At 40.5% G+C, this 20,336-nt stretch overlaps 1 protein-coding gene across 2 annotated transcripts in view; it reads left to right on the top strand.

Annotated features, from left to right (window-relative positions):
* The window catches only part of HELZ (helicase with zinc finger), a 165,485-nt gene that overhangs the window by 70,605 nt on the left and 74,544 nt on the right, over positions 1–20,336 (top strand). Inside the window, exons 14-17 of one of the 2 annotated variants that reach the window (XM_012803215.2) lie at positions 11,806–12,139; positions 13,280–13,410; positions 19,043–19,222; positions 19,722–19,823. In XM_012803215.2, coding sequence (XP_012658669.1) covers positions 11,806–12,139; positions 13,280–13,410; positions 19,043–19,222; positions 19,722–19,823 — 747 coding nt within the window. Of the gene's footprint in view, positions 1–11,805; positions 12,140–13,279; positions 13,411–19,042; positions 19,223–19,718; positions 19,824–20,336 lie in introns of both variants that reach the window. The other variant, XM_023511111.1, reaches the window with a different exon arrangement.

Below are 20,336 nucleotides of genomic sequence, written 5' to 3'. Positions count from 1 at the left end.
CACCAGCCTTAGCCAGAGTGAGACCTCATCTCTAAAAAAAAGTAGCTAGGCATTGTGGTGGGCGCCCGTAGTCTCAGTTATGTAGGGGGCAAGAGAATCACTTGAACCAAACCCCGCCCCCCAAACAAACAAAAAACCCCAGATGCTTAAATCAAAAGCTTATTTGAATCATTTTAGGAAAAGCAATCTTAGAAAACAAAGTTTGAGGCTGGGTGGCTCACTCCTCTAATCCTAGCACTCTGAGAGGCTAAGGCTGGGGGCTTGCTTGATCTCAGGAGTTTGAGACCAACCTGAGCCAGAGCAAGAACCCATCTATACTAAAAATAGAAAAACTAGCTGGGTGTTGGATTGGGTGCCTGCACTTCAGCTACTTGGGAGACTGAGGTTAGAGGATTGCTTGAGCCCAAGAGTTAGAGGTTGCTGTGAGCTGTGGCATCGTGGCAGTCTACCAAGGGTGATAGAGTGAGACTGTGTCTCAAAAAAGAATAAAAAACCAAAAGAAAACGTTTGAGTGAAGGAAGATGTTTGTTAATGAGCTACTGTAATTGTTTTTGGCCTCCTTTTTAGATATCTGACATAAAGTATGGAGATGAGCCTTAAAAATTGAAAAACACTGTGATGATGCCACTGTACTCTAGCTCAGGTGACAGAGCAAGATTGTCTTAAAAAAATTATGAGACATGAAGGTATTTTTAGAAGTAGTTTTCCTTTCTTCTCCAAGCTGTCTTGTTGGTACCTTTTTTTAAAAATTTTTTTGCTTGCTTAGTCTGGTCTTGAAGTCCTGAGCATAGTCATTCCTCCTGCTTTGGCCTCTCAAAGTGCTGGGATTAGAGGCGCGAGCTACCGTGCCTGGCCCTTATTTTTAGTATTATTAGTAGATACTGAGCACTCATTAAGGTATGTTCAGAAAAGTAAAAGTGAAAACTTACAAATACATTGTGTTACTCTGTTTATAGATTGAATATGCTCTAACTTTTAAAATTATCTAATTTCAAATTAAATACATGTAAAAAAATACAGAATGTATTTTTCATTATTCTAAGACTTTAGGTCATGGACCACTGATGGTCTCTTGAAAGGTTTTTATTAGATGTGTCTGTAGACTGTTCTAATGAGATCACTAGTTATTAAATAATAAGGACAGTGGCTTGTATTATGGATCTTATTTATGTTATTAAGATACATGCATATTATTTACATTATCAGGATTCCTTTTCCTTAGGTGAGAACACTATGGTAAATCATAAATATTGAGATAAAATAGAATTTAAAAGATTACTATATCTTGGAGACTTTTTTGAGTATCATATTAGGAATTCAGAAAAAGTTACTTATTAACTTTTATTTGTTTAATAATTTATTAAAGTTTATAAATCATTCCGTTACCTTAGACCTTACAAGTAAAGACCGTAAAGCTTATGGATTATTATATTAAAAATAACCTTTTAAAAATGGAAATTTGTCTGAATGGAAAGCAGAAGAAACCTTACAAAATGCTGGAGGTCAGATACTGGTCAAGAAATAAGAGATTCGGGCAGCACCTGTGGCTCAAAGGAGTAGGGCACCGGCCCCAGATGCTGGAGGTGACAGGTTCAAACCCAGCCCCAGCCAAAAAAAAGCAAAAAGAAGCAAAAAAAAAGCAAAAAAAAAAGAAACAAGTGATTGAAAGTTCACTCTAAGAGAACCTTGTAAGGGCTTTCTAAGCCAATATCCAAGGGTCTTAAAAATGATAGGAGCCACTGGTGGTAAATTAAGTTGGTTTGATCCTTCTGGAGAGCTGTTTGATTAAGAAAGTTGGAGTCTTTTGATATGGTAGTTCTACATAACCTGCAGCCGTCCCGAAGAAGATAATCACAGGTGAAGATAAAGATGCCTGTACATGAATGTCTTTCAAAGGGCAGTGGAGAGTAAGTTGCATGTGGCCGTATGACGGAATGTTACTCACATGCAGCCGTTGAAATTACGTTCCTGGAGAATTTTTAATAAAGTGGTGATGCTCATGTTATCCTGATATGAAAGGAGAAAGTAGGCTAGTTAGGAAACCTTACACCCTGCCCTTCTAATTTTGTGTATTCATATAACACACATAAAAATATGTTTTTGTATAAAAGTGTCAAAAAATAGTGTTCTGTTGGTGGAATTATAGGTGATTTTTATGTTCTGTTGTTTTTTTTCTATGTTTGAAATGTTCTCCAATGACCACATATACCTTTTATGAAAACATCATCAGGGACAACACTTGGTGCTCACGGTGTGAGATGCTCTTAGATACGGAAGGAAGAGACGGTGGGAAGGCAGCAGGAGGGGAGTGCAGAGTCTTTATGGGAACATCGGGGTCTTCTCTATTTTATATCTTTAAAATTAGGTTATAGTTATTGACTCAGATATGGGTATTTATGAAGTAAATACAAATCAGGAGGATCACTTTAATGTTTTATGAATGCAAACAACACAGGAGGTTTGGAGGAGCTTGAATGTAGAAATGGGACTCTCCTGCTGCACGTGTAACATGTGACAAGTAGAAAGTTACTGTTACTGCCAGAGAATTCTGGAAGATTTCTAGTGGTACTTTTACCCAGAAGTAACCCTGGATATTAAGGCTGGTAAACTGGTTGTGCTTGTAAAATTTAGGAAAGTGCAGTACAGAATTGCCACACATACAAAGCCTGTCAGTAATTAGAGTTTTCAGAGGGCATCCGCTAGCAGGTAGACAAGGAGCAAATAACAGACATAGATTGTAAAGGTTTGCAGAAGTCTTTGACGAGGTTTCATTTGTTGTTTAAAAAGATTATTTTGTTTTTGCTCCTTGAACTTAATATTTATGTGTATTTTAATGTTGCATTTAATTTTAATTCACATTTGATTTCTAATTCTTTAAGTACCAATAACATAATTAACATATTTTGAAAAATGGATTTGGGGGAGGTCTGTATGCAGCTACTAAACTGTGATCTAGTGCAGGGCTTAGTAAACCTCTGCTGTAGATTAGGGCTAGATAGGAGGTAGTTCAGATCTTTAGCCCGTACACTCCCTTTTTTTTTTTTTTTTGAGACGGAGCCTCAAGCTATCCCCCTGGGTAGAGTGCCATCACACTCACAGCAACCTCCAACTCCTGGGCTCAAGCGAGTCTCCTGCCTCAGCCTCCCAAGTAGCTGGGACTATAAGCACCCGCCACAACACCTAGCCATTTTTGGGTTGTAGCCATCATTGTTGTTTGGTGGGCCTGGGCTGGGGATTCGAACCCGCCACCTTAGGTGTATGTGGCTGGCGCCTTAGCTGCTTGAGCCACAGGCACTGAGCCAACCCCGTACACTCTTGGTGGCATTTCTTCTTTGTTTCTTTGTAAAATCTGCTCTTAGTCAAGGGCTATACAAAAACAGCCTCTGGCCCTTGAGAGCCGTGCTCTAGTGTGTCTCATTGGGTCATCTGACTTGTTTGGTCAATCATGCCAGTCATCAGAGCAAGCCCAAGCATATATTAGAATTGTGAAGAACGTATGTTTGTGCTTTGAGAAGCAGTTTAAAGATAGAAAACAATGGAGTGGCTAAATGGACGCATTTCTCCAAATGACTTGGACATGTATCGATAGTAATAGGTGTGTTCTGTACGCCCTGAAATAGGCCTCTTTGTGATGTTGTAGTCAGACCTCCCACGTGACTGGTAGGATATTTCCTAGAGTCCACAGAATGTATTTGTGAACTTGGACAATTTTAGCAGCATATTACGAGTCACTAAAGTATCAAGGGACGTCATACTGTTAAGGATGTACCTGTTAATGGTCATCTTAGTATTTCTTCCTTGAAAGTTGAATGAAGGCTTTCAAGGTTGGACAAAAGGTATTTTGGCTTGAGGCTGCATTTACTAATCCAGTTTATCTTTTTTTAAAGAGGTGATTGTACAGACCAGTGCAGACATGACAATTTCTTCCTAAGTTTTAGTGTGAGATGTGTGTAAGTGGTAAGGATACTGCATTTCGTGTCATTTAAGTTTCAGAAAATGTTTCTGAGTTCTTTGGAGATTGATTTGCTTGTTTACTTTTCTCACCCTCAGCTGTAAGTTGATGTGGGTTCAATAATGATTCTACTTGGAAGTGAAATCTGTTTGATTCTAAGAGATACATTTTCAGGAGAAATTGACTTTAGCTGAAGTGCTTCTGTCCATTAACCTGAGTGGTGCTGTGTCCAGACCCACAGTAGAGAAGGAGTCTTGCTCTTGCTCAGGCTGGTCTCCAGCTCCAGAGTTGTTGTGCCTGCTGGCTTCTCAGTATTAAGCTTTTAGAAAAATTAAATATTAGTAGCTATGACTTCTACTAGAAAGTCTATAATGTCTACATTTTGAATAGGTGATGAATCTTCTGTAAGAAAGGCTATTATTTTTAGGGCTCCCCCCGCCCCAATGCCGCTACCTTAAGAGTTCTGTTGCAAAGCACAGCCAAATCACAGAAGAGGATTTTCAGTTGCTCTGAAACTGAGGGTAATTTTTCTTGCTTGCTAAGTTGTGAGAAAGTGTTTTGGGATAGATATAAGAGTAAAAACTTTGGCTCGGCGCCTATAGCTCAACCGGCTAAGGCGCCAGCCACGTACACCTAAGGTGGCGGGTTCGAATCCCCAGCCCGGACCTGCCAAACAACAATGACGGCTGCAACCAAAAGATAGCCGGGCGTTGTGGCGGGCGCCGTGGCGGGCGCCTGTGGTCCCAGCTACTTGGGGGGCAGAGGCAGGAGACTCGCTTGAGCCCAGGAGTTGGAGGTTGCTGTGAGCTGTAATGCCATGGCACTCTACCCAGGGGGACAGCTTGAGGCTCTGTCTCAAAAAAAAAAAAAAAAAAAAAAGAGTAAAAACTTTGTTCCTTTAAACAGTGCTTTATGATGTTATGTTATTACTATAATATATACATTTTTGTAGACAGAACCTCATTCTGTCGCCTTGGGTAGAGTGCTGTGGCATCATAGCTCACAGAACCTTAAACTGCTGAGCTCAAGAGCTCCTCCCTGCCTCAGCTTCCCAAATAGCTGGGACTACAGGCAAGTGCCACTGCACCAGGCTAGTTTTTCTATTTTTAGTAGAGATGGAGTCTAGCTCTTGCTCAGCCTGGTCTCCAACTCCAGAGCTCATGCAGCCCACCCGCTTTGGCCTCCCATAGTGCTGCGATCACAGGCATGAGCCACCGTGCCTGCATGTGAAACCTTAATATATCACTTAAGATAGTTGAGAAATGCATTATAGGATTTCAAGAATTTGTTAGGGAATAAGGTAAAGTGTTTGGAATAAGAAGATAGTGCCTAGAAAAAATCAGATACTTACCCTAATCTAAAGTGAATTGAATGAGCAGAGTTTAATGAGTACTCTACTGTTAGGTCGCAGGCTAGTCACTGCTGGTTCTAAGGCAAAATAAGATAGGTTCTCTTGTCTCCTGAATGCAGGGTCATGATAAAATGTCATCACACTGTGATAAACGACTGCACCGTGGGGAGGCATCTGTGGGAGAAGGAGGGAGGGAAGTCAACGAGGGAATCAGGTCTTTTGATGGTATTTAGGCTGAATTTTGAAAAACAGGTAAGATTTGTTAGGTTAAGAAGTAAGAGGAGAGGGGTGGCTCCTGTGGCTCATTGAGTAGGGTGCCAGCCCCATATACCGAGGGTGGTGGGTTCAAACCTGGCCTTGGTCAAACTGCAACCAAAAATAGCTGGGCATTGTGGCGGGCACCTGTGGTCCCAGCTACTCTGGGAGGCTGAGGCAAGAGAATTGCCTAAGCCCAAGAGGTGGAGGTTGCTGTGAGCTGTGATGCCATGGCACTCTACCCAGGGTGACAAAATGAGTCTCTGTCTCTAAAAAGAAAAAAAGTAAGACAAAAGTACTTAGCTAAAAGAACAGGATATGAGAATAAGAGCACAGAGTTTTGGGGAAAGCGGCAAGTTGATCATTATAGTTGTGATGGAGGGCTCTTGTGTGGTAGGGCAGGGTAGGGGACAAAGCTGTGCAAGTCTTGTCCTCAGAGCTCTAGAAAGCTGCTTACTGTCACACGTGGATTTTACAAAGGGCCTCTGATAGTGGTGTGGAGAATAGATTCGAGATAGTCATATTAGAAGTTTGTTACAGTATTTCAAGTTTAAAATGTTCAAATGCAGATGAATTAGGAAGAGGAACTAACAGGATCATTAGGAACTAACAGGGCTTGGTGATTCTATGATCACCAGAATGGAGGCATGAGGGTAGATGAGAGAGGCAAGGTCAAGGCTGACTTGGCTTCTGGCTTGGGCACCTACGTGGGTGATAGGGCCATAACTTACATTGTATAATACCTGTGAGGATTGGTTTGGGGGTCACAGTGAGGAATTCAGATGATAATTCAGTTTCAAATAGACTGAGCCATAAGAGTAGGAGTGCCCAGGGCCTGAGCCCAACCACTACCTTAGGGTGTCCAGGACGTGGGACAAAGAGTCACAGGACATTATTCTTTAGATTTAAGACTTAATTTGTTTTTCCTTTGTTGTTGTTGTTGTTGTTTTTTCTTTTGAGACAGAGTCTCACTATGTTCCCCTGGGTAGAGTGCCATGGCATCACAGCTCACAGCAACCTCCAGCTTTTGGGCTTAAGCAATTCTCTTGCCTCAGCCTCCTGAGTTGCTGGGACTACAGGTGTCTGCCACAACACCCAGCTGTGTTTTTTGTTGTTATTGCATTTGTCGTTATAATTGGCCCAGGCAGGGCTTGAACCCACCAGCCTCAGTTCATGTGGCTGGCGCTGTAACCACTGTGCTACGGGCACTGAACTGTTTTTCCTTTTAAGTTTTGAACTTACTTGGGACCAGTTGTCCCTTTCTTCTTAACTGTTTTTCCCTTTTGGAATGGGAATGTCTATCTCAGGGGTGGTGAACCTTTATATGTTGTAAGGTTACATAAATTTAGATGTACTTAAAAATGTACATTATTTTGTGAAAATCATATTATGACTTAATTTCAAAAAATGAAAACTCTGTTAATTTTAAAGTTAACCTTTTAATGACTTTTTTTGCATCTGCTTTTTATTTGAAAGCATTTGAATGTTTGGTTACAGCACAGAGGTCTGCAGTTTCAGCTGATCCTATAGATGGGTACCGGTCACTTGTGACCTTAAGTGCGTCCTGATTTAGGCTCGGTAGGAGAAGGTAGATTTGCAGCAATATGTGGTTGGAAAACAAGAAAGCATTTTGGGGGTGTGTTGCCGAAGGTGTGGACAGTCTACCGCATTTTCCCACATTTCAATTGGATCTTTTTCAGCATCAAACAGTGATGTTAAAATGTCCTCAACTGGGAGTTCAGTCAGTTCCATCTGTAGTTCTTTAGGTGCCGTGGTGATATTAATTAGGTGAGGCTAAACTGCTAATGTGAGTGCCGTGTCATGATTCTCAATGTTAGTGACCTTTTCATCGTATTCTCCAGTTAATAGTCTATAACAGCTGTGTATTCTTTAAATGATAAGTATGTATCATCCTGCTCATCAGTGACCTTTCTAACTAGGGAAAGTGTTCACCTGAAGTTTCCTTTTGAAGAAGGATCGGATTTTTTCCTTTTGAAGAAGCTTGGATTATTTTTGTGCTGCAAAGTGCATATAGACTTAGTTTTACCTTGCAAAGGCGTATTTAAGCTGTTTTCATTTGACATAGCACATGGAAATGCTGCATTCCTGTAGGAATCATCTTTCAGTAATTCACATTGCTGATTTTGTTCTTCATACAATTTAACTATCAGCATTCCTATAGAAAATATAAAATTTAACTATCTGTTCTTGCAGAGGTAAAATTTTGGGTAAGGCCTGTCCCTAGGTTAGGCAACACATTTTGAACTGATATGCAAATCCGCCCTGAATATCTGGTCTTTTAACTTTAGCATGTTACAAAACCAACTATGTCATGTTGCATTTGCAGAAAAATAGTTAACAATATGTGTAACTTGTTGCCAAGTGCTACTTAAAATTATAGCTTTAGCACAGACATTTTGCTGATGCAAGTTACAATGAAAAGACCTGAGAGGCTCGGCGCCTATAGCTCAACCGGCTAAGGCGCCAGCCATGTACACCTAAGGTGGTGGGTTCGAATCCCCAGCCCGGACCCGCCAAACAACAATGATGGCTGCAACCAAAAAATAGCCGGGCGTTGTGGCGGGCGCCTGTAGTCCCAGCTACTTGGGAGGCGGAGGCAGGAGACTCGCTTGAGCCCAGGAGTTGGAGGTTGCTGTGAGCTGTAATGCCACAGCACTCTACCCAGGGGGATAGCTTGAGGCTCTGTCTCAAAAAAAAAAAAAAAAAAAAAAGACCTGAGAGCCTGGGATCTCTTACCTTGTGTCAACCGTTCATGCTTTCCTGTCATGGGAAGTATCCCAGCTGTACGTACACTCACTAAATTTACCAAGTCCAGTCTGACTTAGTGAGATTTATCTTGAAAGTTGTTGAACATACCTATTTCCCACTTTCTGTTCACAGGAGTGCCCCAAGTGAGTAACTCTTTGTAGCAAAGAAAATCTTCTGTTATGACCCGAATGAAATACAAAACCTACACTGAATGTTGTCAGTTGATTCATCCAAAGCGATTGAATGATGTGTAGAAGTGTTGTGTGAAGTTGTCTGTGAAGTTGACAGCTAATTCAGGCTGCCAGTCAGTAATAGTTCTCCCTGAAAGAGGCAGTTGTTTGCAATGTTACTGAGGTCTAAGCATCCTCCAACTTCAACAATGCATTCTTTGACCATTTCCACATCACTGAATGGCTTCCTTTTTCCTGGGCATATAAGCTACTTTATAAGTTGCTTCAGTGGCATTGTTTCTGGGCTTATTGCTGCTTGAAAGAATTGCCTTTACTTTTATTTAAGCTTTAAGTTCTGTAGTAACCTTTCGTGCTTCTCCCTCTAATTTAAAATATTTGTGGTCCTCGTGAGTGTTATAATACTGATAAACATTCAATTTCTTTAATGTTGATATTACAGTATCACAAAGCAAGGACATCATTATTTATTTATTTATTTAGAGACAGAGTCTCATTTTGTCACTCTTGGTAGAGTGCTGTGGCATCATAGCTCATAGCACTCGTAGCTCATAGCAACCTCAAACTCTTGGGCTCAAGCGATTCTCTTGCCTCAGCCTCCTGTGTAGCTGGGTCTACAGGTGCCCGCCATAATGCCCGGCTGTTTTTAGAGATGATGACTTGTAGCTCCAGCTGGTTTGGAACTCCTGAGCTCAAGCAGACCTCCCACCTTGGCCTCCCGGAGTGCTATGATTACAGGAGAGAGCCACCTTCCCCCAGTCAGGTCGGGGAAGTTAGAACAAAATCATTAGTGGAGCAGCTGTCAATTTAGCCCTTGTGGCTTACTAATGTTCTAATTGTGCCAGTCAATCTGGGAGGGTTATTTTTAATTATTTTTTATTTTTTTGAGGTAGAGTCTCATTTTGTCACCCTGGGTAGAGTGCTGTGACATCATAGCTTGCAGCACCCTCAAACTCTTGGGCTGAAGCAATCCTTTTGTCTCAGCCTCCTGAGTAGCTGGGACTATAGGTGCCCACCACAACGCCTGGCTGTTTTTAGAGACAGGGTCTCACTCTTGCTCAGGCTGGTTTTGAACCTGTGAGCACAGTATTTCATTGAAAGTTATTTTAGGCTCGGCGCCTATAGCTCAACCGGCTAAGGCTCCAGCCATGTACACGTAAGGTGGCGGGTTCGAATCCCCAGCCCGGACCCGCCAAACAACAATGACGGCTGCAACCAAAAAATAGCCGGGCGTTGTGGCGGGCGCCTGTGGTCCCAGCTACTTGGGAGGCGGAGGCAGGAGACTCGCTTGAGCCCAGGAGTTGGAGGTTGCTGTGAGTTGTAATGCCACGGCACTCTACCCAGGGGGACAGCTTGAGGCTCTGTCTCAAAAAAAAAAAAAAAAAAAAAAAAAAAAAGAAAGTTATTTTATTCTTTGGCATTTTAATGCAGTATGTCCATTTTAAAAATAAAAATACAAAAGATGAGAAAAAATATATTAATCAGCATAAAAGGATTTGCTCTGTAAAATTTGGTCTCAGTCAAACAGCTGTACGTAGACCTAGAAGACCACACATGTCCTTTAGGCTGCAGGTTCCCACGCCTGGTCCATGGTCCTACTGTCGTACTTTGGGAGCCTGTAACTAATTCATTTCCCAGGCTTATAGCTGGAGAGGAAACTTGCCCTAGGATGAATCAAGCCACGGGTCTCATCTGTATGTCATTCAGTTGAGACTTCGGACTTTTGATGCTCAAAAGAATTAAGACTTGGAAGACTACAGGGATGGGATGAATATATTTTATATGTGAGAAGGATATGAGTTTGGGGGTATCAGGGACAGAAGACTGTTGTTTTGAATGTCCCTTCTAAAAATCTTGTTGAAAATTTAGTTGCAACTGGGACAGTATTAAGAGGTAGGACAATAAAAAACGGTTAGGTTGGCTGGACACTGTGGCTCACGCCTGTAATCTCAGCACTTGGGAGGCTGAGATGGGTGGATTGCCTGAGCTCACGAGTTTGAGACCAGCCTGAGCAAGAGTGAGACCCCGTCTCTAAAAATGACCGGGCATTGTGGTGGGCACCTGTAGCCCTAGCTACTACGGAGGCTGAGGCAAGTGAATTGCTTAAGCCCAAGAATTTGAGGTTGCTGTGAGCTCTGATGCCACAGCACTCTACTGAGGGTGACATAGTGAGACTCTGTCTCAAAAAAAAAAAAAAAAAGAAAAGGTTGGGTTGTGAGGCTGACCCCTTATAAATAGGCTAATGTGGGCTCATTATTGTGAGAGGGGGCTGTGGCTTTACAAAAGCAAGTTCAGCCCTCTGCTCTTGCTTGCATTTTCTCGCTCTTCTGCCTTCCGCTGTGGGAAGTGTGCAGCATACAGGCCCTCACCAGGTACTAGCCCCTCGCTCGTGTACTTCCTAGTCTACAGAACTGTAAGGAAAAAAACCTTTTTTATAAATGACCTGGTCCCAGGTATTCTGTTATAGCAATACAAAATAGTCCAAGACAGCCCTTCTAAGAAAAAGTACCAAGTGTCCCCATTACTCCTCACTGCCCCGTCTCCCTCTTACAGCGCCGTGCAGAACGGCAGAGGAGAGGAGCTGTCAGTTTAAGTTTTTCTTTCACCTCAGAGTTCTTGACTGTGTAAATTAATCTCGTTCCTCGGTTCTTCTTTCACACATACTCTCGCTCATTCCCTTACGTGAACACACGTACCAGCCACTGTCTACTATGACAGGCTTGAACTCCTCCCGTAATTCCTGCACGAGACCTCCACGAACGAAAATTTATTCTAGAGGTTATTTATTAACATTACTGAAAGAGAAACTTTATGGGTCAAATATTTTGGTAAGATCTCCTTAGAAATCAATCTGTTTCAAGTCCTCAGTAGACGTTTCAATGTAATGTGTTTGCTTCTGGTTCTGGGTGATTCAATTGTCCCCACAGTATGTTCAAAAAGACTTTCATTTAAATTAATACATAATATTTCATTTTATTAAAAAATAATATTTAGTTTCATCTGAAATATTCTGGCCTTTTTTGAAGTGCTATTCAACACAACTAAATGTGTGTCTTTATGTAGCTTGCGTGGGAGTTTATTCCCATTAAGGAAAGTTTTGTTGTTTCTATCTTGGGTCAAAGTCAGAAAGATAGTATATAGGTTTTATACTATATATAATTCAACAAAGTGGAATTGATACAAAGTTTTAATTTTTGGTATGTTTATATTTGATTTATTTTGTTGTACATTTCTAGTTAATTGTGTTTTTGATGTGAAATATTCAAACTAGTTTTCTACTTTTGATTTAGGTTCAACCTTAAAGTGCAATTGCAGATTCTGGCAAGCTTCATGCTCACTGGAGTTTCTGGAGGTGCAAAGTATGCTCAGAATGGACAGCTTTTTGGTCGCTTTAAGCTTACTGAAACGCTTTCTGAAGATACTTTGGCTGGACGACTGGTGATGACCAAAGTCAATGCCGTTTATTTATTACCAGTCCCTAAAGAGAAGTTAGTACAGACCCAGGGAACCAAAGAGAAGGTTTACGAAGCTACTATTGAAGAAAAAACAAAAGAATATATATTTTTAAGGATATCCAGGGAATGCTGTGAAGAACTTAATCTTCGGCCTGATTGTGACACACAGGTATACTTGAAGGTGACCGTTTAACCATGGTTGTCTGTGGAGTCTGTCATTGCCCGGTGATATCTTTCCTCTGGTTCGCTTTTTCCTACCATAAATAAAAGTGCAACTGACTTTGAAAACTTAACTGGTAGGTTGAGAATTGGACCTCTGGTAACTGCCAGAGAAAATTGATTCTTTAAGTAACATCTGAAATGTTCCAGTCTTATGCAAGTTTGAGCTTTCTGATTAGTTTTAAATTGTTGATAGAATAGCAGAGGAAAAAATTACTTAAGTTACATTTTGGGATATCTTTTATCTGCAGTTGTGTCTGTTCTTGCTTTCTTTTTCTTCATGAGTTTTTAGGTGAATTGGGTCTTCGTTCTGCCATACGGAAGGCTAATCTTTTTTCTTTTTAAACACAAAACTTGGTGAATATTATTCATTCACAGTAAATTGATGCAGCGTCATAGGGCTGGTTATTACTCAAGATGTGATATCTCACAGATGTTTGGATTTTATCAAATACATTCTTCTTAGGAATGGTGGAATCAGATAATCTTTATCTAGAGATTAAGTAATTTATAAATGCCTGGGGTTTTTTTCTTGATTTTTTTTTTTTTTTAAGCACAGTCTCACTTTGTTGTCCTCTGGCATCACAGCTCACAGCAACCTCATTGTCGTAGGCTCAGGAGAAACTCGTGCCTCAGCCTTCCACGTAGCTGGGACTACAGGCACCTGCCACAACACCCAAGTATTTTTTCTATTTTTAGTAGAGACCGGGTCTCCGTTTGCTCAGGCTGGTCTCAAACTCCTGACCTGAAGTGATCTACTCACCTTGGTCTCCCAGAGTGCTAGGATTTCAGGTGTGAGCCATTGTGCCCGGCCTGCCTCAGTTTCTTAATAAATAAAATAAGGCTAATGATAGCATATAAATCATCAGAACTATTAAATGAGACAATCCGTGCAGAGTGCTTGATACAGTATCTGGTGATTAACAAAGAAAATGTTCGTAATTGTTATTATTCGAAGGTGATTACACTTTAAAAGAATCTCCCAGCTTGTTTCCCCAAATGGTTGCCTTTATGAACTACTCTAGTGAACTGCAGCAATGATATTTACTTTGATGTCTTTTTTAAGAAAAATTTCTTTCGTGCATTTCAGGTTGAACTTCAGTTCCAATTGAATCGATTACCCCTCTGTGAAATGCATTATGCACTAGACAGGATCAAGGACAATGGGGTTTTGTTTCCAGACATCAGTATGACTCCCACCATACCTTGGAGTCCCAACAGGTACAAAAAGGAGATTTCTTATTAAAGGAAGTTTCTTAACGTGAAATTGAATATCTGTGTCAAATGGCTCAGCGTACTTTTATCAGAAAGTTTGCCTGTGTTCTTCAGGAGATGTTTTATTAGTCAGGAGAAGAGAGTTCAGGAACACTTAGAATGAGAATTTGAACGTCCTCATGGATTTTCTTCACTTTGCTGACTTTTCTCTGTAGTCTTACTTTGATAGGATGCCAGGCAATTCAGGAATATTTCTGACTAGAAGTTGAATGGGAAAATAGGACCTTTTAAAAGTGGTTCAAATAGTTAATTTAAAATAATGTTTGACTCTGGAAGACAGTTTTGAGACTTAGTGAAATGGAGAAAGCAGGATAGAAGATAGTACTCCAGAATCTGCTCTCCAGTTGGAATGGGGTGTAAATATTGCTCTGCTTCAATTCTGTTTGGCATGTCTTTACCTTTAATTGAATTCCCTTTTGTTGCAAGCGTACACAGCAGGGTGGCTTCATGCCTGTGTTGTCCATTTTTTTGTGGGTCTTAATCCCTTTGGCCCCACCCATGCTCAGCTCCCACCCCCCTTTTAAAAACTCTCAGCGGCTCTGTACAAGTTTATTTATCACTGTGTCGGTTCACTCATGATAGTGGGCCCTTCCCGTGACTGACAGAGGGTGTGGGATCTTCAGTAAGTAGTTTCCAAGGCACCCTTGGTTCAGCGTTCAGTGGGCAGACAGGGGAAGCGTGAGCCCAGAGGATCATGTGGGGAAACGGGCAAGGCCTAAAAGGGGCTGCATTACTTCCCCTCACATTCCATTTCTTCTGCCCCTAAAAATGGAACAAAACAAACCTGCCTTTGCTCAAGCCATCTACACTCCTTGGCCTCCCAGAGTGCTAGGATTACACAAACCCCGAGTCATTTCTCCTGGCTTTTCCTTACCCTCTCTGTCCTGTCCCCTCTTTTTATTGCAAAAACCTTGAGAGGGAATTGTCTGCATATTCTTCGTATTCTTACTCACTCTAAAACCTCTGTTTTTCCCTAGCTGACTCTCCCGAAAGCCATCAGTGATCTCGTACTTGTAAAAATCCAGGGCGTCTCCTGGGTTCTCATTTGGTACAGCTTCTCTGCACGCTTCCTTTTCCTTTCACTCCTGCAGCCAGCGCTTCCCTTCAGCCTGGGCGGCTTCAGGAGCCTTCTAGGAATCTAGTCGGTCTTCCGTCCTGCCACCCGTGGCCCTGTGCTCTGGGTCCATCCACACATTTCTCCCAAAGTTAGTTTTCTAAAATAGTCATGTCATTTCACTGCTCACAGATTTCTAAACATTTCTCCTTGAGATCTTGATAGTCTGAGCAGCCTAAGCCACAGCTTTTACAGGGGTGTCCAGCTTGCAGTCCACGGGTGCATGTGGATTATTGGAGGCCTGTTTTGCTTATCTGTGGTGTCGGAATTTGCAAAAATTATGTTTGGGCCTTTTTTTGCGCATCCACTTTGGTTAGTGGTGTTTGTGTATTTAATGTGTGGCCGAAGATAATGTTTTCTTCCAGTGTGCAGCAGCAAAAAATAAAAAAGATTGAACACCCCTGCTAGGTCTTCTTAACCATGCCTTTTCTTTTCAGTTTGCCTTTACTTTTTCTGTTTGACCCTTCTTTTTGCCCTCTGAATCACCATGCCGTAGCCACATTGAGTTGCCTTGAAGTTTGTCTGATTTTCCCTGTATTTATTAGCTTCCTTATCGTTTCATTACTCTTTACATTTTTAAAATTATGGTAAAATCCACATAACATTTACCATCTTTTTTTTGTTGTTGTAGCCCTTTTTGGCCAGGGCCGGGTTTGAACCCACCACCTCCAGTATATGGGGCCAGTGCCCTACTCCTAATATTTGCCATCTTGACCGTTTAAAATGTACAGTATGGTAGCGTTAAGTATATTCGCATTATTGTACAGTCAACTTTTTCATCTTGCAAAACTGACACTGTATGTCTGTTAAACAACTCCCCATTTTCCCTTCTCCTTAGCCCTGTGTCCTCCTCTGTAAGTGATTTCCTGTCTCTGAAGGAATCTGTGCCCGTTGTTAGCCTGTTGAAGATCTCCCTGTCCTTCAAGTCAGCCCAACTCCAGCACTCTCTCTTTCAAGGAGGAGAACCTGATCCTTTCATTTCATTATTGAAACAGTATTTATTGAGTGCCTGCCATGTGCTAGGCTCAGTTAGTTTTGTGCTTTTGAGCATAGTTTCCCTCAGATTAATTTTTGTCAGTTGGATACATTTCTACTTTAATCTTTTTCTTTTTTGCAGTTTTTGGCTGGGGCTGGGTTTGAACCCGCCACCTCTGGCATATGGGGCTGGCGCCCTACTCTTTTGAGCCACAGGCGCCGCCCCAATTTTACTTTTCTTGCTCACCTCTGACCTTTGTAAAGGAAAGGATCATGTCTGATTTGTCTTTGAACGCAGTAGAGTCTTGCATATTCGTTATTCATATTTGACACATTTAAGTTAATAGGAATTTTAAGTTTAAAGAAAATCAAGATTTTTTTCTTATTTTTTTTGAGACAGAGTCTCACTGTGTCACCCTTGGCAGTAGAGTGCTGTTGCATCACACACAGCTCACAGCAACCTCAGACTCTTGGACTTAAGTGATTCTCTTGCCTCAGCCTCCCAAGTAGCTGGGACTGCAGGCGCCTGCCACAGTGCCTGGCTATTTTTTGGTTGCATTTGTCATTGTTACTTAGCAGGCCCAGGCTGGGCTTGAACCTGCCATCCTCGGTGTATGTGGCCAGTGCCCTACCCGCAGAGCTATGGGCACTGAGCCAAAAATTAGGGTTTCAAATGTGATGTCACGTCAGTAAACTTTAGGCGTTTTTATTTGATGTGCTCACTTATGAAAATTATGTTGTATATAGTATAGTCAGATATTACTGACTGTAAGTGTTAAGAAAATGTAAAGTAGCAGAAAACTTTCAAGCAAGAAAAGACTTTATGCCAGTGTAGTTTATTTATTTATTTATTTTTGTATTTATTTTTTTAAAGATACCTTTATTGCTTTTTTGTTGTTGTAGCCGTTTTTGGCCAGGACTGGGTTTGAACCCACCACCTCTGGTATATGGGGCTGGCGCCCTACTCTGTGAGCCACAGGTGCCACCCCTGCCAGTGTAGTTTAAATAGTAATTAAAAGGTCTGGGTCTAACTAAGCTGGGTCTAAGAACATACTGAGAAAGCATTGGCCATTTAAAATCTTTTCTGAAATAATGTGGAATAGAGGTAGATAAATAAGAGTTGAGAAATTGTTCTTGAGGATGTAGTCTATATATTTAATTATAACAATGATTTAGGTGAGGAGAAGAAAGGACTTTGACATAATTTGGTTCAAGGATTAAAAGAAATTCAGCATAAACTTGAAGAGACCTTGTTTTAAATTGTGAAAATCAGAGATGACCCTTAGCATGTATATTATAAATCTTCTTTCCCTGATTGAGCAGATGGTACTATAAATAAATACAATTTGTTTTATTCAGGTAACTGTGGTTTTAAGAAGTAGAGCTGTAAGCCCAGAAGTAGATGGCCCAGCATTGCCATCGAGGAGCCCTGCCTCCCACTCTCTCTGCCTCCTAGAGCATGTTGGTTTTCTTCTTGGTGCTTGTTGCCTTGTGGTTATGAGATGACTGTGATAGTTTTATTTACCACAAGCTTTTTCTAGTCCGTAGGAGCAAGAAGGGCTTTCTTTAATTTAAAAAAAAAAAAAAAACTGTTAATAGTGAATCTTCGGTTTTGTTTTATTGGGTATAGAAGCCCTTTCCAGGGACATTTTCCCACAGCTAATTGACCAGTGTTGGGTCTTTGGCAAAGGAGGCTGGGAATTGAATGTTGTACTGGGCTAGGCTCCATAGTAAATAGTGGCAGGGGAGAAGGTGGTGTGAGTGGTTCGGGGCACCATTCCACAGTGCCCCACATACCTTAGGTCTGGACTCAGAGATCACCTGAGGCAGTTTTCTCATTTACGGAAAATAGAACACTGGTAGGTACTAGCAGAATTATGAGCAAAGAAGCTGGTTAAAGTTGAGATATAATGCTGGAGATTAGTGAACAGCTTGTTGGAATTCTAGTGTCATTCATCAGAGTTCTTTTTTTTTAAATTTTTTTTTTTTTTTAAGACAGAGTCTCATTATGTCACCCTCTGTAGAGTGCTGTAGTGTCACAGCTCACAGCAACCTCAAACTCTTTTGGGCTTAAGCAATTCTCTTGCCTCATCCTCCCAAGGAGCTGGGACTACAGGCACCCGCCACAATGCCTGGCTATTTTTTGGCTATAGTTGTCATTGCTGTTTGGAAGGCCAGGCCTGGGCTGGGCTCAAACCCACCACCTCCAGTATATGTGGCTGGTGCCCTAGCTGCTTGAGCTACAGGCAACGAGCCCTGCTTTTTAAATTTCTAACTTAAAAACTTTTAAATTCCAGAAAAATAAATAATGGCATGTTTATATGGTCAAAGTTTATTTTCTAATGTTTTATATGTTTTAAGGAGAATTTTGTTGGTTTGAGATTATCTATCATAACGTCAGTTATAATTTTTTAAAAGCTGGAAGTGGTAAGATTTTTCCATAAATAACTTGCTTCTGATTTAAGTAGAATATAGCCTCACAAAGAGGGAATTTTCCTGTCTACACTTTGTCCTATTTCAGGATTAATTTGTAGGCACTTTGATCACAAATTTTCTAGGAATTTCTTACATACTCTTCCTATTTTGGTTCACATCTCTACTGTCTTTGCCATAGTTGTTGTGATATTTAGTGTTTTAATTGTAGCTGTGAAAAAGAATGCCGTTGACTCTCTACTTGGTTTGATCCGTTTCAGCATCTGCTGTCCATTTAAATCTTCGAAACTTAGCCAAGTCATAGGAGGGGTACTAGTAAGATAGATCTCGTTACAGCAGCCGTCTGTGCTGCCGTGACAGGTGCTCTGTGCTTGGAAAGTGTGATACATGTGTGTTATGTGTGTGCCTCCGTATGTGTGTGTGTGTATAAATATTAGAAATTAGAAAATGTTTCGTTTTGTTTGGCTTTGATATCTTTATAAAAACTATTTTCTAAATTAAGATTATAAAAATTTAGTATCTTTTAATCAGGAACATGCAAGCTTTTTTCTTCTTGTTTTAAGCCTTACTAAGAAAACTGTCAGTGGATTAGATTTTGAAGTCTAGTTCGTTTCCCTTTTTCATTTTACTTGCTATTCAAAGAAACCGCCACTACATTATCATCAGAACAAAGTTTTCTGATGCTTCTGTTTCCAAACATTGCCATTGACACTTACAGACCTGGGAGCCACTAGATGAGAAGCATGTGATTTCTTTACATTATTTACCAAACTAGATAAGAGCCACTAGATGAGAAGCATGTGGTTTCTTTACATTATCTTCCAAACTTGGAACAGGAGAAGATAAAGTTAGTTTTGATTTAGTAAAATACCCTACATTGACTCTGTTGAGTAATTTTCTAAAAGGGTAGTTTCAGAATAGGCATTAGTGATTACAGATGCTATGTTATGTCAGTAGTTTGAATGGTTCAGTGAAATTCAGGATACTTGTGTGTTGTGTGCTGTTCATTAGTAATAAGCATGTGTTTAAAATAACTTACATTTTTATTTTCTGTAGACAATGGGATGAACAGTTGGATCCTCGACTAAATGCAAAACAGAAAGAGGCAGTTCTGGCCATAACCACTCCACTTTCTATACAGCTGCCGCCTGTCCTCATCATCGGACCCTATGGGACAGGCAAAACGTTCACGCTAGCTCAGGCCGTCAAACACATTCTGCAGCAGCAGGAGACTAGGTGAGAGGGTAGCATGTGTGCTCACGTTTCACTCAGAGGGCACCACCTCTGTTCTCATTGGAAATGCAAACCGAGGGTCAGCGAGGCAGTGTTCATTCAGCTCCTTAATGTTAAAAGCAAAAGGAAAAACCCAAACCCGTAAAATTTGCATTTTCTTAAAACATATTGTTTTTAAAAATTGGCACTATAGGCAAAGATAGTTTTTAAATAGTCATGAAAACGTCTAGGCTGCTAAAGAATTGTGCTGTTAGAGACAAAGGAGTTGGGTTTAAAAATATATACATTTTATATGCTAGATTAAAAAAATAATTTCAGAGAACTTCCTTTTTAGCATAAAGAGTAATATAATTTCCTACAGGCATCATTGAATAATGTCAGGGATTACTGAATAGGTTGAGGGAAATGTATCTTAAGATGGCCACTGCTTTTTTTTGTATTATACTGCTTGAATAGTTTTGTGTTTTATCATTATTTTTATTTGCACCATTTATTTCAGCAGGATTCTCATTTGCACCCATTCTAATAGTGCTGCTGATCTCTACATAAAGGATTATTTACATCCCTATGTAGAAGCAGGCAATCCCCAGGCAAGACCTCTCAGGTATTTTTTTAAGGCTTATTATGTATCTGTATCATACTTTATTATTCTTAAGAAAAGGTGTCTGTAAAGATTTTAGTACCTTTGGAAATACCAAAATCTTGGTGTTGGCATTTGGCAATTTGGAGGTTGTCTTTTGAAGAAACCGTTTAAATTAAGGAAAAATGTAAAAACCTTTGAGCATTCATTTCTAAAACATTAAGCAAAGAGAAAGACATCCTTTTTTAAGTTCTGTGTATAAAAATGTTGTTTCAATCTGAGTTGATTTTGATATGTACCTCTAAAAGCTAGTGTGATGAAATAATATCAATATGATTAAGTCAAATTTAATTTCAGTTCTAGCATATTTTGCATGGCGGAGTAGTCATGCAGTGACAGTTCTTTATGAAAGTAAAAATTCGACTGTGATCATGCAGGTAATTTCATAACACATTAGAGAAACATGAGATATTGAAATGATTTCTTCATCAAAGTATAATTGATTGGTATTTAACTACTTTTTGCTACCATTTAAGA

Source organism: Otolemur garnettii, unplaced genomic scaffold (genome assembly GCF_000181295.1).
Source record: "Otolemur garnettii isolate 467f Iridium unplaced genomic scaffold, OtoGar3 scaffold00018, whole genome shotgun sequence".
NCBI classification, from domain to species: domain Eukaryota; kingdom Metazoa; phylum Chordata; class Mammalia; order Primates; family Galagidae; genus Otolemur; species Otolemur garnettii.
Note: the sequence above shows the minus strand (reverse complement) of the source record. Positions and strands in the feature narration are given on the sequence as shown.